The sequence below is a fragment of the Pararge aegeria genome, chromosome 1, assembly GCF_905163445.1.
Source record: "Pararge aegeria chromosome 1, ilParAegt1.1, whole genome shotgun sequence".
Taxonomy (NCBI): Eukaryota; Metazoa; Arthropoda; class Insecta; order Lepidoptera; family Nymphalidae; genus Pararge; species Pararge aegeria.
Genome location: NC_053180.1, coordinates 17626499 through 17643710, shown reverse-complemented (window position 1 = coordinate 17643710; position 17212 = coordinate 17626499). Strand labels below are relative to the sequence as shown.

At 36.6% G+C, this 17212-nt stretch overlaps 2 protein-coding genes across 2 annotated transcripts; one reads left to right on the top strand and one right to left on the bottom strand.

The window, feature by feature from the left end:
* Positions 1–483: 483 nt before the first annotated feature.
* On the top strand, positions 484–11282 carry LOC120635166 (stabilizer of axonemal microtubules 2; the record flags this gene model as incomplete). The annotated part of the gene is made up of 12 exons (XM_039906126.1): positions 484–645; positions 1352–1555; positions 2133–2319; positions 2868–3010; positions 4842–4933; positions 5613–5723; positions 6489–6585; positions 7933–8119; positions 8657–8749; positions 9563–9675; positions 9766–9859; positions 10279–11282. Coding segments are annotated over 12 exons (1566 nt in total), but the record flags the coding sequence as incomplete, so codon positions are not given.
* A 601-nt stretch (positions 11283–11883) lies between these two features.
* On the bottom strand, positions 11884–15873 carry LOC120623714. The gene has a single exon (XM_039889902.1). It carries the CDS (start codon positions 15702–15704, stop codon positions 14208–14210), a length of 1497 nt encoding a protein of 498 aa, XP_039745836.1. The 5' UTR covers positions 15705–15873; the 3' UTR covers positions 11884–14207.
* Between the last annotated feature and the right edge of the window lie 1339 nt (positions 15874–17212).

Sequence of the window (17212 nt, the reverse complement as noted above, 5' to 3'; positions counted from 1 at the left end):
GTCGGCTTAGTCGCCAGTCCTTCCAACTTTCCAACGTGGCAGCACCGTCTTATCAAATATTAATACTCCAAATCCATGACTAAGTTCTTTTATAATTTCTAGATTCATTTTATAGATATCATCTCGTATTGTATATCATCTCGTATTGATAATCTAGCTTAGAATGGCATTTATCTTTGACGAAAATTCAAGTAACCTTACACTTCTCCAATTTTTATGTGCTTCATACTCTTAGGTAGGTACTCTTCCCTGCAGGTCCTCCATCTCTCTATGCACGTAGTCCATTATTAATAATTCATTTCTCCTTAGAATGCTAAGGTGTCAGAGCGAAACGTGCGTAGAGGGAAGTTGCCAAAAATCTGTTTGATGTGGCGTATAAAGATCGAAGAAATTATAAATTGCACCCTACAAATTCTCCTGCTTTTCGCGGAATTTAGCAAGCACCACGCCACGATGCTCCAGTGCGGTTTGGCGTGAACGTTGTTTAATGTTGTCAGGTGTGTTCAGTGCCCCACGGCGGCGCCGTGCGCTCGCTCGGCGGGCGTCAAGTGCGGCCTACAAGATGGCAAGCCAATGGATGGCAAGCAAGAGCAGCCGTGCCCATGTCGTTCCTGCTGCTGCGGCAAGTCGCCACTGGTTAAAACGGTATAACATAATTAACGCCACGTTATGGCAGTTTTTTTATTTTTCCACTATAAGTTGGCCCATGTCTGCAATCTCTCCTTCTCTATCCCCAATAACCAGTGATGATGATAAAATAAAAGAGATACCAACCCTCTAGTTAGTCGCCTAAAAATTTGCTATCTAATGCAAAAATTCAGATTGGTCTGGTGGTTCGAGGCATGAGCGCATTCTAACAAATACACTTCTATTCCCATATAAATCCCGTAAGGAGTAATTTTTTGAAATTGCGCTTTTCATTGCAAAATATATTTTTCAAATCAAATTGGTAGTTCTTGAAGTTAATGTGTTCAACAAAAACAAACAACGTCTACTTTCGGCTTAGTTATCGGCATATATATTTACTAGCCGCTGCCCGCGACTTCTTCCGCGTTTGTTTTTGTTTTTAAAGCATAATAAAAGTTTATGAGACATATGTGGCATTCATAGCAGCAAAAAAAGTCGATTGCGCTAAATAAACATTGCTATCTGGAGTCAGTAAATGGATTTGACCCACTTTGGAGGTATGAAGGTTTTAATTATAACTGTCTCTCTTACTGATGTGAACGTTGCAGGACGTTGTTTCTTGCATGCCATGTTTTTAGGGGAAAGTATTCCACTTACAATCTAGATGAGTTATAAGCTTGGTAAATTTTTACTTTTAAAAAACTTTATTACCTCAATTTTTTAGTGTTACAAGCAACCAAAGATACCGGATTCGTATGCCCCGCGCCGATGCTACATGAAACCGTCCGCCCCTATAGAGTCATGCACCACGTACAAGCTCTCGTATCTCCCCGTTGACGGATGCAAGAACCTACGAGGAGAGCCAAGGAAACCGCCTCCGAACCTCGTGCCAAGCTGTGAGCCCATGGAGTCCAGTACTGTGCAGAAGGTGTGGTTACTGCTACTTCATTAACAAGGCTCCAATTTTTGTTGACCTCCCTGGTGCAGCGGTGAGCACTGCTCAAGTTGGAGGTCCAAGGTTCGATTCCCGGCAGGGGAGATTTAATAAATTTAATAAATGTATGTTAAACTTTTTAAGCTTAGCTTAGTTAGTGCTTTGCTTGTAAGGAAATGATTGTCATCACTGCACATTCATTTAATTATGATATTAACGTGATTTTAATTATTATTGAAACCCGATCAGGGCTTTCCGAACACTGGTAAGCATTCATAGTCCAGCACTCGTAATTATTCAGATACAATAGATCGTGAGAGCAGTTAATGCAGCTGCTAGAGTCCGTTTGTTTAAGCCATGCTAAGGCGCCGTAGTGACGTACCCACGTCAGAGGTCCATAGCCTTCGTGGAATACTCCGTACTAGGGAAGAAAGCTAAATCGCTAAAGACAATTGACAAAAGGCCTTTGAGTGTAAAAATCTCTAAAATGACATCGGACCAGCGTCATTTGGCATGTTTAAGTTGTGAATGCAACATGCTTTATGTTTGACCCTTTTCTTTTGTATTCCAGCTGTCCTTTCTAGCCAATCCAGTGTGCGTAACGCAGCCCATCCGTCCCTGCCACCACGACATGTGGGGTCAGGGACCGATGCAGAACCTGACCACGCAGCGACACGACTACGTGCCGAAGCCGTGTGTACTGCGTGAAAACTTTAAACCAACCCCGAAGTTTCACAGCGTTGATCAGCCCTTTGAAAGTAAGATCATGTGTGTCATAAACGGTTTAAAGTATGTACGTCTTCGAATTATTATTCTGAGATCGTTGAGGTTTTTCTACGTCTGTTTCTCTAGTTGTCTGGTGCCATATGCTCCATATGTAATATATATAGTCGAGTCTATAAAAGAGTATGTATGCAGGTATGTGTATGAGTTAGTATGAGTAAAACAATGATATGTACGGTATATGGATGATGAAAAACCTACGTTTAAAGACTTTAAGCTTACGACAGCGAAGCTGATACGAACTTAAAGGTAGTATTAAGCATTAAATATGAAAATGGGTTACTTCATTTAATAAACAATAAGTATGAATGACTGTGAATCACATCCAGTATTTCAACCTTTCAATTCAAAAGCCCAAAAAACCTTATTGCTTTTAATCAGAAATTACACAGTAAATATCTTATAGTTTTCAAATTATGGATACCTAAACAACACTCGCAGATATCCCAGATGAATACGAGTAACAAATAAAATAACAATCTAACGAGAGCTACTTTCCCGTTAATTATGATATTATTTCCAGACCGCACTGTGAACAAACTATCGTATTTGGCCCCCGAAAGGATTGAGGTCGTGAAGTCGTTTGCCCCGCACCGCTGTTACGAGCGACCCGCTGCTAAAATGGACGGCTGTACAACGCATAAAATGAGCTACATGCCAAATCAGGTATAATAAACATACGACCGTAAAACTTCATATTCCTTAGTGCCATAACTGTGTGTGTTGCAACTTGCCAGATTGATAGCTTATGGCTCCGATACGTAGTCGCTGGGTCTCATAAAGAGGCTCTTTTTCAAAGTCAAAAGGAATGGCGCGGGGTAAGAGCTATATTCGTTGTATTCCTTCGAGAGTAGATTCACAAAATAGCCAAAGTTATCGGCATACCTAATTGCGAAATTGAAGTGGCAATGGGCGGAGCACATAGCTCAGAGAACCGATGATATTTGAGGTCCAAAGGTGCTAGATTGGCGACTTTGCACCAGCTTGACCCTAAAAACCATCGGTATTATCATGACTAGATGACGGACAAACTACAAGACGCAAAGAGCCATTAGATGCAAGAAGCTAGAGAACTCTCTGTTGTAGAGACTACAAAATGCCCTATTCATGCAGTGGGTTCCATTGATTGGTATGTTCATAAGATAATCAATAGCAGGCTGAGGTCTACTAAAAACCTCAAAGTAACGAGACAAGTATGCTCTGAGTCACACATATCCTTAGCGACAGCGTAGCACAGCTTTAGTGGAAAAGCCACTTAAAGCTGCGAAAACCTATACTGTGGTTCAAGTGCAAGCGAAGTTAGCTCAGAGATCGATCTGTACGCGAAGAGTTTTATTGAAAGCAAGCACTGGAAGCTGTAAGAAAAATAGAATACCTAGAATTATACCTACCTACCTTACAAATAAGAAATATATCTATAAATCTATACATATTTTTGGCCACACCGGCACTCGTTTTTCTCGTACGCTCGAAGGTTGGCTGGTAGAAAGTTCATTAGCAGTAAGTCCGTCTTTTGTTAGCCGATTTCTGGTTGTATTGCACAACCAGAAATCTTCAATATTGCACAAACAAAAACAGAAAAAAAAATACAAACGCACATTGTTGGGCATAAAAAAACAAATCTGCCAATATTGGTTTATTGTGACACTACGCGTTCTTCGTTTGCGTTTATTACGGTTTTTTACACTCCTGTGGGAACAGCCTGTTTTCCTGGAACCAGAAAGTAGCCTATGTTACTCTCCGTTCTTTGCACGAACTCTTTGCCACAAACCAAGTTGATTGACTGCATAGTTAGGGCGTGAAGGAAGGACAACCGGCTTACTTGAGGGCACTGGTCTCCTAACACAATTAGAGGACCAATCCGCACTGGCGGATGGTATTTAAATGAAATCGAACGTACGTTGCGTCATTGTGATCAATAGGTCACCTCCTCAGCTTTGTGTTGCATGACAGAAATACCTATCCAGGAATACTGCAACGCTGGTTTTCAGTAGGGACCCAAATCCCTACTTCCCTACTAATATTATAAATGTCAATGTATGTTTGTTTGTTACGCTTTCACGCAAAAACTACTTAACCGATCCTCGTGAAACTTTGTAAACATATTCTTGGAAGCGTTAGAAGTAATATAGGATACTTTTTATCCCGTCATTAAGCTCGGTTCCTTTGGGAGAGCGGATGAAAGTATTTGACGATTTACACCATAACTCCGACAAATTATAACCGATATAAATAATTATTTTTGTATAGGTTAAAGTATGTGTTTAATTTTGCCCAAACTGTGGTTGGAGATAGAGGACAGCAAACCCCTCATTTAAGGTTTAGCGATACTGAATACTTTAATTTTTTTTAGAAATACAATTTAATGCCACATCAAAAAACAAAATCAAACGCAGACGAAGTCGCGGACAACAGCTAGTATATTATAAGTAGATACCATTCGAAAAAGTTTCTAATTACATATACTGAGTCGTAATGCACCGTTTTTTATTTCAAGATTTTACCAAAGGAACCCTTACCTTGGGCATGTAAAGGGCAGTACCAGAAGCCTTGCCAGAAATTAGAGCAGAATACTACTTACACGATGAGGTTAGTCCATTTGAAATAAGTTGTGTTATGAGATGTCTGTGTGTCTAGAGATCTAAGGCTCTGCGATAAAATAAAATAAATAAGAAATTTAAAAAAAAAAAACATAAAAACTAACACACACGCTTGGTATAAAAAACCAAAACTAATTAAATTAGTTTAGTTGATTTATAAAAGCGTGTTATTTTAGTTCGTCTCAAAGTATTATTTTTATTAGAGCAAAATGAATCGGTAACCAATTCACTGTAAAATTTGTTAATATTAGAGACATCGGCTAAAGATAATGGTCAGAAATTATAATTAACATAATTCCTGTCCTATCGACTATAGATGAAAGTTATGTTAATTAACGAAATTCTTATTTTGAAAATTTTATAATGGAATAATAATCTTGTAAAATTTTGTATTGTGATCGTATCTCGATATATCGACAAAGTTTGAACGAAATCAGACCGTTTGAAGTGGGCCAAAATCAAATTCAAAAGAGTCGGTTACAAAGATACAAACAAACATACAAGCTAATAAAAGCGTGTACAATTAGGTTATGCTCAGCAATGGGATGTTAATATGAACACTTTAAATTAGTTTTCTCTTAATTTAGTATTAACTATAAAAATAACTTAGAATATTTCAGACAACTATTTTTCATGAACAAAAATATATAAGTAAAGCTTCTTTTCAGTTTCCTAGATTCAAAGAACGACTGTCGACGACAGCCTATTATGCCTTCGAGCTGTAATAATCCTGTCACAGTATCTAAGAGATTTGAAACGCAGACAATATATAAAAACAGGTGAGTGAGCGTTTAGAAACGTTAGATACCTAATCCAGGAAAATAGTAAAAAATACTATCTAAAATTCGGACTTCCTCGGACGGATTTTTTTTTTGGCGTGAGGAAATGCTTTATTATTTGGTACTCTCCCTTCTGAAGGAGTATCACCCTCATCATCATCATTTCATGTACGCGATTGTAAATACTACACGGTCACTATAAATCAGAAGTAGGTATTCGATTTATAATTAACTAGCTGTCCCGGCGAATTTTTTTTTATGAATGTTTTATTTGAATACTTTCTATATTTTTATAGTTATAACAGGAGGTATCCTTGACAGTATAATGAAAGTATTTATTTAATTAAAAGTACCATTTTTCCTTTCTTAAATTACCCTTCCCATATGTGCATCGAGATTAGAGAAAAAAACAGAGAGATTAGAAGTTTACATTATCAACATTCAATTTATTATGTGTATAAATGTGTGGAGTGTGCGTTGTACGCGAGCACTATTTATTAAAATAAATATGAATTATATTCAAATTTGTATAATTGCATATGAATTTCACAAAGAAACTAACACAATAGACGACCACTGCAGGACATAGGTCTTTTGTAGAGAGTTCCCTCTTACCACGGTCTGTTGATATCATCTATTCACGTCTTTGGTACGTGGTAGACATGAGATCTGATAGCGTACGTATTACCTTCCTACGGGATGGAGTAGCCAGTGGGTTGCAAGCGCTCTTCTTTAGTCTCTTTATAATATTTTTTACTTCCACAGCTTTCTACCAGCCTCAGCACCCATTCCGGTGCCAGTGAAACCTGTGCCAAACCTTGTCCCGTCCACAGCTCAAATGGAAGGTGATACCGTGCACAAGGTACATAATTACCACACAGTTGAGCACCGATTTCTTTATTTATTTATTGAAACTCTTCATTTCTACACCAATACACAATTAGGAATATAAAGGACAAATAGGGAGAAACACAAAGACTGGAGTAGACTACAAGAGGCGGCCTTATCGCTTTGCCTTAGGATTAGGACAACAAGAGCGAGAACAAATAGATGGTGTAAAATTATTGTAAACATACATTCGCTGATCTGATTGCGCACTGATCGCTGTCAAAGCTGCAAGAACAGCGTCACTTCGTCGAAAACTTTGCTTTTTGAATATAAACGATATTTTGAAACTTCCTATCACAAAGTAATTTTCGCCCAAAGACGGATTTATTAGTTTTGCTAGTAGGTAAAAGTATAACCTCTACCAAGTCATCTTTCTATTTTGGGTTAAGCTGTCATGAAACCGCTCGACTTACTAAAAAATATCTGTACTGATATTGCAATTTTACAAAATCTTCATCCACCACTGCAGGACACTTATGAGAGGGTTTATGCCGTAGTCCACCACGCCGGCCCTAACTTCTTTGAGAACATTATGGAGATCTCTCAGGCATGCAGGTTTCCTCACGATGGTTTCCTTCGCCGTTGAAGCTAGTGATATTTTATTTTAATTTCTTAAAACGCCCATAACTAAGAAAAGTTAGAAGTGCGTGCTTGGATTCGAACTCGGCACCCAGAAAGTGAAAAAGCCCTTACCACTAGGCTATCACCGCTTCACTAAGCTATCATAGATATACTCGTAGTATATGGATAATCGAGAATAATCGAGAACAAACATACCATCAACCAAAGCTTCTTCAATTCGATCTACCGAACTCCCGCAATCTTATAGTCGGAATAACTGCATTCTTAACCCATTTTTTTCGGCGTAATAACGTGTAAATAAGTAGGTAGGTACACCGTACACTTATTAAATACCGTGTAAGTATGTATACAAATATTATAACGCAAGATAGATCGGCACTATCAACTAATCCTGTAGGACTATGAGACGCTGCACGAGTATGTACCGTATTTTATATCTATCTTGATAGATAGATTAATTTATCTACTTTTCTTTCTTTTCTTGCATTATATCGTCTTCTCACAAAGAAATAAGACGAGAAAATGTTAGACCTCTAGGTGCTAGTGCGAATTTCACGCTTGGTCAAATGTCATCATTAAAACCAGCCCTTATATTTTAATTTCCAGCTTTACTTCCTTCCCAACCCCGAGTGCGTCTCGCGTAAAAATCTCTAAAATTAAATTGGACTGGCTTCATTTGGCATGTTTAAGTTGTGAAGACCACATGCTTCATGTTTGATCCTTTTCTTTTGTATTCCAGCTGTCCTTTCTAGCCAATCCAGTGTGCGTAACGCAACCCATCCGTCCCTGCCACCACGACATGTGGGGCCAGGGGCCGATGCAGAACCTGACCACGCAGCGACACGACTATGTGCCCAAGCCCACCGCGATAAGAGAGTCATTTAAACCGCCACATAAGTTCCACAATGTTGAACAGCCTTTCGAAAGTAAGTTTTAGTTCTATAGAGAACCCCTTTTTCTCAAACATGCCAGGTATTTTGAAAATCATAATCTTCATTAAAAATCCATTCACTACAGGGCACGGGCCCCTCAAAAGTCATATGAGAAGATTTTTTGCCGTTATGTCCACATTGGGACAAGTACGGACTAGAGGACCTCAGAAGCTCAGGGATGCGGGTTTCAGCCAATTGCTCACAGGTCGCTTACTGGTTAAACGGGGGCACTAGAACATGTGTTACTAAAATGGCAAACCCTTTACAAGTTACATCGTAACCTTATTCTCACTCATTACCTACTTATTATATATAACGTCAGTTTTGCTGTAACCCGTGGGTACCGTGGCATAATGATTGATAGCTATATACCACATTAAGATATTCTGATTGTAACTTTATGTGCGGGAAGTTATAAAGAGAAAACTTTTTCCTAAATGTTTGACAGTTTGGTGTTTTAGTTTTGCAGCGAAATTTGATTGATTTATGTACTTTCATTCATTAGTTATCTTCATTCATTTTTCAATACAGATCGCACTGTAAACCGAATGTCATACCTCGACCCTGGTCGCCAAAGTCTACCAGAGTCCTATGCACCTAACAGGTGTTACGAGAAACCCGCAGGTAAGACCTAACTTGCTTAGTACCTACTTAGGGATTGTGGCCACAATGTATTCAAAGATTGCTTGATGCATCATAATATATCACACGTTTACAAAAAAAAGCATTAAACGTCGACCAACATTCCTGCCGACGCGGCGCGTTGGAAGAATCCTGACGTCATTTGGTGTAATAAAAACATTTAAGTAGTTGACATAACCTTGTAACGTCTGCGAAAGGTGCAAAAGTCATTTGTGGGATTGAGTATATGCTTTTATAGTAGGATTCCCAGGGTAATTTTGGACCTAGCAATGCACAAGTTTAAACAATGTGTTAAAACACATTTAATAAATCATGGTTACAATAGGATTGATGAATTTCTTAACTGCAAGGCTGCTTGGAAGCAGGTTCCGCTACCATATCTCACAAGATAGACAATTTTATAGATTGTAAGCTGTAAAATAATGTTAAAAAGTGCAATCTGATAAGTTTTTCGCCGGCTCTACGCGGTAGAAACTGCCTTCCGAACCGTTGAGTCACTACAAACAGACTGACTTGACGTTGCAAAAGTACCTAGTGCAAATCTAATTTTGAATTGTGAACAGCGCAGTATAAATTAAAAAATCATATTACTTAGGTTTACTTGTATAATATACTATATAGATATATTCAATTTAGCCCAATATTAGAAAATTTTGAGGTATAATATATGCATAGTAGGTACTTTATAAAAGACCATCTATTTTATGTACCTACTTTTTGTGATTTGTATATTCAAAAAAAGTATATTCATTATTTCATCTATACCTATCTAACTACCCTCTCTCATATTATCAGCTAAAATGGAAAGCGACACGATCCACAAGATGTCATTCCAGCCGGTCTGCGCCCCAGCGCCGCAGCGGCCACCCTGGGCTTGTAAGGGCCAATACCAGAAACCCTGTCAAAAGGTAAATCCAGTTACAGAAGATTTCACCCAGACCCAGTCACCTCCCGTTCTCTATTAATTTGATTATTAAGGTCATTTCTATTGTCCACAGTTGGAAGGCACGACAGTCTACCGCTCTTCCTTCCTACCTCCCGGTGAAGACTGCACCGAATATATGGACCCTTGCTCGTACGGCGATTGTAAACGTAAGTTGACATTTAGTAGCGACAGCGGTTTCTTTGACATTGTACGATCTCCCTGGCGCTTAAGTAAGCTCTGTACCTTAAAAACATTTAAGGTGGAGGTTTCGGGTTTTGATTGCCGGCAGGGGCAATTTGGGAATTTTTAATATCTGAATTTTCTGATGTCTGATCTGGGAAGCTTCAGCCGTGGCTGGTTACCACTACCGACGAAGACGTGCCGTTAAGCTATTTAGCGTTCCGTTATGATGTCGCGTGGTAACCGATTAGGTGTTTGGGTTTAATATAACTTTATAACCCCTGAAATTTGTTAGTCCGTTACCATCTTTGACTGCATCATCACTTAACAGCAGGTGAGATTTCAGTCAAGAGTTAAGTAATAGTGGAATAAAAGAAAATTAACTCTACTATTATTTTCCTTGCAGCTTGCGATTGCGTCTGTCCATCTACGTGCATAGCGACAGATCCCTGTGCCTGCACGTTCCCCAAAGCAGAGTGTTGCGGTTAACCATGTCATTATCACATTGGGAGTTCGAAATTCAAGTGATAAGTAAAAACAAGATGGCGTCGTAGCACGACGCGATAGCTACGACGCGTAATCTGTGGATTATTAAGATACTACTACGGGACTGCTGACAACGAGGTGTAGATAATGACCATTGAGTAAGCAAAGAAGGAGGACCTTTTATAACTACGAAAAGAGCGTGCTCATCTTAAGTATTAAGTCTATATCAAAATGGCGACGTACACTAGTGTATTCCATTGTTGCAATTTGCATATGGTTATATAAAACGTCATAAACAAGGTAACTTTGAAATTGACATAATTTCCATCAAAGACTAATCAGGCCTGTCTCCGTACTTAATTGGCCAGAACCATCTGTTGTACGCAAAATCGCTGGTTCCCGGCTGGGTTACTCCAGCCATCTGAACTCTTTCCAGAAGATAAGGCGCCCAGATCGGTAAGTGCTTCAGGTAGAAATGCTGAGTTGCCAAAGTTTGCTGAGCGGTTTTCTACTGCAGCGTTGAAATAACGTCTTATTTAGGTAGGTACTCTAGAAATCATATGATCAGGAATGATGGATACTTTAATGGCGAATGGGCACACTCAAGCTATGTGACTATAGTACATTCGGGCCGCTTCTTTGTATTTCTTATTTATTTTAATTAATCAACAAAACTGAAGCGTCGAACTGAAACGTGTCAAAGCACCAAAAGAATATATGAATTCCTATTTCACACAACTTTCCCGCATATCAGAATTTCAGTACGGTTTTGATAAAAGCCGATTAGTTATAGTCATATTTATCTACCTACAACGCTTTTTTTCATGATTTTTGAGCTGACTTGTAAAACTTGATATTTAAGAATTTATTAATATTCGATTTGCCTGTTTATTAGTGATATTTCGTAAATCTATTTTATTCACATATTTTTAACCAATAAACGTTTAGATAAATTTTACAAGTTATTTTAGTACAACCTACCTTCCACCTAATGAGTAGGACACCTAGAGCAATAACCTTTCGGAGTTTGTTTGAATTTAACTCAAGGTTTTTTAAAATTAATTATTAAAAACAAAACTAAACTGTGATAGCTTATTTAACTTTATTTACTAAAGTACATTAGTAACTTACTTTGTTTATTGACAATATTTACGCGTTTTACTTACTTACATTATTAACATAATTATATAATTTACTTACTTTATTTACTTAATCCCTTTATTAAATTAAATATATTATTTACTTATTAAAAAGTAGCACCTCAGAAGCAAGGAGAACCTCCTTATTAATATTATAATTACGTATTGTAGTAGTTTGTTTGTTTGTTTGTTTGTCCTGTCTTCAAGCGCTAACTACGCAACCAATCAACATGATTTTAGCATAGTTAGTTTAAAGGACGGAGGGTAACATAGGCTACTTTTTATCATGGGACAACAAACGGTTCCAGCGGGATTTGTATAAAACCGTTCCTATAAACGCGGTCGAATAACGCGGCCGACTGATAGTTAAAATAAAACAATTGCGCTAATAATGAACAACGTTTATTAAAAGTGTTAGTAAGTGGAAATGTGAAAAACTAATAATAAAGGTAAATGCACACTACATCGTGCGCCATAGACACACGGCCACACTTCAGTTGTGTATATAGGTACTAATAATAATTCATGCTACAACTAGAGTATTCATTAAGTTTTACCAGTAGAACCACTCCGACACCATAATATTTGTAGGTCGTATACCTATCGCAATCGGAAGTCGTTTTCGAGTATCAGAAACTGTAACGCCAGTTAAACAGATAATAACGAATCTTAAGTACAGAATAACATCACTTACAGCAGTATTATTTCAAACTTGACGTCTCTTAGTCTGATATATCATATCAAACTGTAATTATAAAATAACACTGTTTTAAGAGACTGTAGTAAGTTCACTGAATTCGTTTTCACATTATTCTTTCAACGCCAGCGCTCCTGGCGGAACGATTGCAAAATTAAATTTAGTAGTACAGAATTTGCGACTCTATACAAGTATCATTAGGTCCATTTTAATTTTACATTATAGTGTTTTATACTCGAAAACGTTTCGGAGCTTGTAAAAAGGACTCGGCGGCGAAGAGTGATTCATCCTACAAGGATGCATACAATTTGTAAATATATAAAAACGTAATTTTTTTTGCTTCTAGGTGTGCCAATTTCGCCAATGTCACGAATACTTGGAAGATCCACAAAGATTTCCAAAAAACATTTTGATAATCTATTGTACAGAAAAGTGACGTTTGACAGTAGTAAACTGTCGTGAGATACGTAATCACCCTGCGGATCATTAACTTCATGTTATCTGTACTAAGTGTGAGATTTCCTACCTAAGTTTACTTATTCAATCAGGTGAAGGTAATTACGATTTTTAATGTTATCAAAAGAGCGCCATCTAGTGTCAATACTGTTTCTCAACATTTTAACTAGATCCCTCAATACTTACCATATAAATCGTACTCAACTTTCACACAATCGAACAAGTAAACTTAGGTGGCAATTCTCACAGAACGCACTGTGTTACTAAGCTAAAAGGTCAATTTAGGCATTATATCTAGTTTACTTTTTGCAAGATAAACTTTGCAGAATATGCATTGAATTTTTGTAGATTAATATTTATTAAGTGATATTTAATTCAAATAAGCAGTCTTAATTGTATTAATATTTTAAGCAAAATCTGTAGTGTTACTCCCTAAAACTGGCTATCCATTCTCAAATAAACAAAATTTAACATAACACTCTTTTTTTTAAATGGTAACAATATAATATATCCTAAGCACAACTAAGGCATAGTCTCAACCTTAGAGAATAGCACAGCATTTTTAAAAGTGAATAATTAAAAACTAGCTAACTACCCTCATATAAAAAAGGCACAACTTTTCTATTTCTCTAACAGACATTCCTAACTACACAAAAACAAATAATTTATTAGAAATAAATGCAAATCTCAAATAAAAATCTGATACCTAAACAATTACTTCTGAATAAAAACCATATAAACTACTGTATTTTCTTAACATATGCCAATAAAAGCTACCTTTGTATCTATTACTAATACATAGATTGTTTTACATGGAATATCTTGTAACAACAATTGTAGTCATAACAGAACTTTTGTATAAACAAACAATTTTATCAACATTCTTGTACTGTGGTATATTATGACCAAAAAATTTTTACAGACTCGGAACAAAGTCAAACGATTTTATATTTAATGTTACAAGTCATATTTTAGTATTTAACATATAATCTCAACATAGTGTAAAACAAAGTTGCTTTCTGCATGTTTATCTGCTAACTCCTCCTCAACCATGCAAAAGATTTTGATGTGGTTTTCACCACTTTCATAATTTTAAACAGATGGTTTATGTAACTAATCCAGTTAAGTGTTTTCTTGCAAGTAGAAAATATTTTGCAACCAAGTCATTGAAAAATAAACTACTGTGTCAGCAGTTTCATACCTCTTTCTGTATTTAAGAATGGCAATTATGTAACAAATTTATATAGAGCTATAGACCACATCACTTAAAAAGAGCTCTTGATAAGTAGTTGTAGTCTCAAAAGTAGTAAGAATCACAGCATTTAGCCTATCCTTCATAATCAGACTCATTTACATAGAATTGTAAAATTCGATTTCTGTGCAGGTTGATCAGCAGAAAAGTATTTTTATGTGAAGCAGCCTCAGCTAGTAATATAGCCAATTATTCTAATCCAACAATTTTTTCAATAATACTGTGCCCTCATTTATTCATATTTCATACTAAATATTTGATATGGTCCTAGCAACCATTGCATAATAAAAAATTCACTAACCAACTTACAACATATCTCTAACATTTTCATTAGAACTCCTCTCCCAAATCTGACCTGATCTGTACAATCTGTAGATCTTATTGCTTACTAAGGTCTGCCCAAATTTAATCATGGCACCTTCAAATTTATGCTGGAACACTTGCATTTCAGTTTCATTGTAACCCTCTGGGTGGAACTTGTTATGATCTCTACAAACTGAGTACTTATGCGCTCCTAGTAACTCAAGAGGTATGTTTTTGCTATTTGTATTTAAATTAAAGAGATCTTCAAATGATGCAATAGTATCTAAATTCCTTATATTTATTGATACCTTTTCTTGCTGCATTGAGTAATAATGGGTCTTCTTCATTATATCTGGATAACCAATTTCAGCATTGTCATCATCCATTTGATTAAGGCAAAACACTAATGATTCGACAATATAAGTTCTTATGGATCTTGTTGGGTCAAAATCATCTAGCATAGCTTTAAGGTTGGTATGAACTCTAGGTACAAGGAACTCATCCCATGATAGAATAGCTACATGGCTGACTTTATTAGACTCTTCCTTATCATACCGAAAATGCCTGAACAGGCAGTCAAGCTCAATTGCATTTCTAACAATTTCATAAGACTTTGAAAACACAAAGGGATAGTTTAAAGGGAAAAATTGTATTTCCCATTGAGTTATGTCAGAAGGGAACAAATTGAGTCTTCTTATGACGTCTTCGGATATCATACTGTCATATATTGTGAAATAGTCAACACCAATAATGTGGTGAAATACAAGAAATTCAATAAATGAGTCCCTTGACACTATAGGCACATGATTAGGAATCACACAAACTGCTGGTTCTATATTGTTTATAAATCGAATGCTTCCACTTTCACGAGTCTTTCTCTTGGTGTTAACTTGTATAATTTTATTGATTGGTGCGTGCATTGGATTTATATTATAATCATTGATATAGAAGCTAACTCCTGTCGGTTTCCCCATGTTTTTGCCTAGAGAACACTCAAAAATGAATAAACGATGATCCTTAATAGGTTCAGATGCCAGTTTGTAATTAAATCTGCCCGCTTTAGGTTTGTTGCTATTTTCGAGCCAAACGTTGCATCGAAAGTTTGGTGCGACATTTGCTTTTCCAATGACTATAGTGTTAATAATGTGAGCGTTCAAAGGAGTTAATTTTTCGTACTTATAGTAAGACCGTAAGAATGAAGAATATGAATAAAAGTTTTCGTCGATTTGTTGAAATAAGGGCGGTGTTTCGCGCACCTCCATTGAAGAGTTACGAAGTATTTCTGACAGCATGGTGGCGTTAAACCCTGGCCCGCAGAACTCCACCTCAGACAAACCCGGCTTTCCAAAGAAGTTAAGCACTTCGAGTACATACCGGAGTCGGTAGTACTCGTGGCGATAAATGAGAAGAGTGATTATACTAATAAAACACACCACAACAAGGATCAGCTGATAGTACTTCCTCATGATGCTGCCGGTTGATTTCCGATGGGTCTTCATTTATGAATGCATTTATTAGGTCATTTATTAGGACAGTGTAATATAAATACTTTAACGACAGAACTTAAATTCGATAGAAATAATCACACATTTTGAAAAAAATTGAAAAATCGACCGTAAATCAAAACAACGATAAATTCAATTCAATCACAGATGCGTAATAAGTAGTATGGTCTAAGATAATAATTCCCAGACTATAGTCGTAAAAATGTAATAGGCCCGTTTTGACATTTGTGCAAGACCATAGAATGTAACTTGGAACGAAACTGAAAGAAACAATAAAATAAAAATCAATTACATACAGTGTTTTAAAAAATACGTAAATTTTTTTGGGACGTTAAATAATATGAAAGAATATATCGCGAGTATTCTTTTTGCGCTTACTTTATAGTAGCATGCAATTTATAATTCTTGCTAAACGTTCCGAAAACAGTTACGTTCTCAGTCTTTTTTTTTTTTATACTAGAGCTGTAACCATTTTTTTACTGAATATCGAAATTAAATATTGTGTAGTTATCTTTACTGCAAAGAATGAGTTTGGTCCTCAAAATGGGTTCTAAATAATGAGTCTGAGTTGATGTATCTGACCAAGCGGCACATGACTGAAGCGTCCCCGCGCGCACTGCCCAGTTTTTCGATCCTCATCTTGTAAAGTTGACTGTGCGCTCGTTTAAGTTTGATATATATTGTTTACTATTACGTTAACTATGGCTCTTCTATTTTGGACATTAATTTAAACATAGTGATTTGACTCGATTTTTGTGTTTGTTATTATATAGTACTAACTCTGTTTCAACATGTTGAAACGTGGACGTATAATCAACAGCCAGTCACGCGTATTGGTTGTGAAGTTAAAGGAATATTTTGAACGAACGAACACTTTACAATACATAATAATATCAATCAAGTACTGATACAAACTTAAATTGATTTATCGTGAGTATCGAGTCCCGAGTCTTATGGTTCCATAACTAGTTACGTCGCGATGACAAATGTCAAAACGGGCCTATTACATTTTTCAATTCAATTCTTGTTTATGGCTTTTGATTACATTTTTACGACTATAGTCCCACAAATGGAGGGTAGAGGTAAGGAGAGTCATCTGTGTATATGAAAAAGTGTCGTCAAAATGTATTAAATTAGGATGGCGCCACATTTGCATCAGGGTAACTCTTAAAAGAAGCGCCAAATATAAATATTGTTAGAGTAGGCTTGAAAAATAAACAAGGAAGTATGGAGATACAAGGAAGTAAGGTTATATTTACCACAATATTTTGTACAACGTAAATTGTTGAAATTCTCAATAATTAACTACTTTAGTCGATAATGACATTAAATTTTTTAACTCGGCATACTTCAATTCATCTACGATTGCTACATTCATACGATACCCTGTGCATCCACCAGCGCCATTGTGGAGGATTTTTGAACTGTTATTTAGCGCAACAACTGGACACTTTTTCAACTTTTCTTCCATATAAGATGACTCTCCTTACCTCTACCCTCCA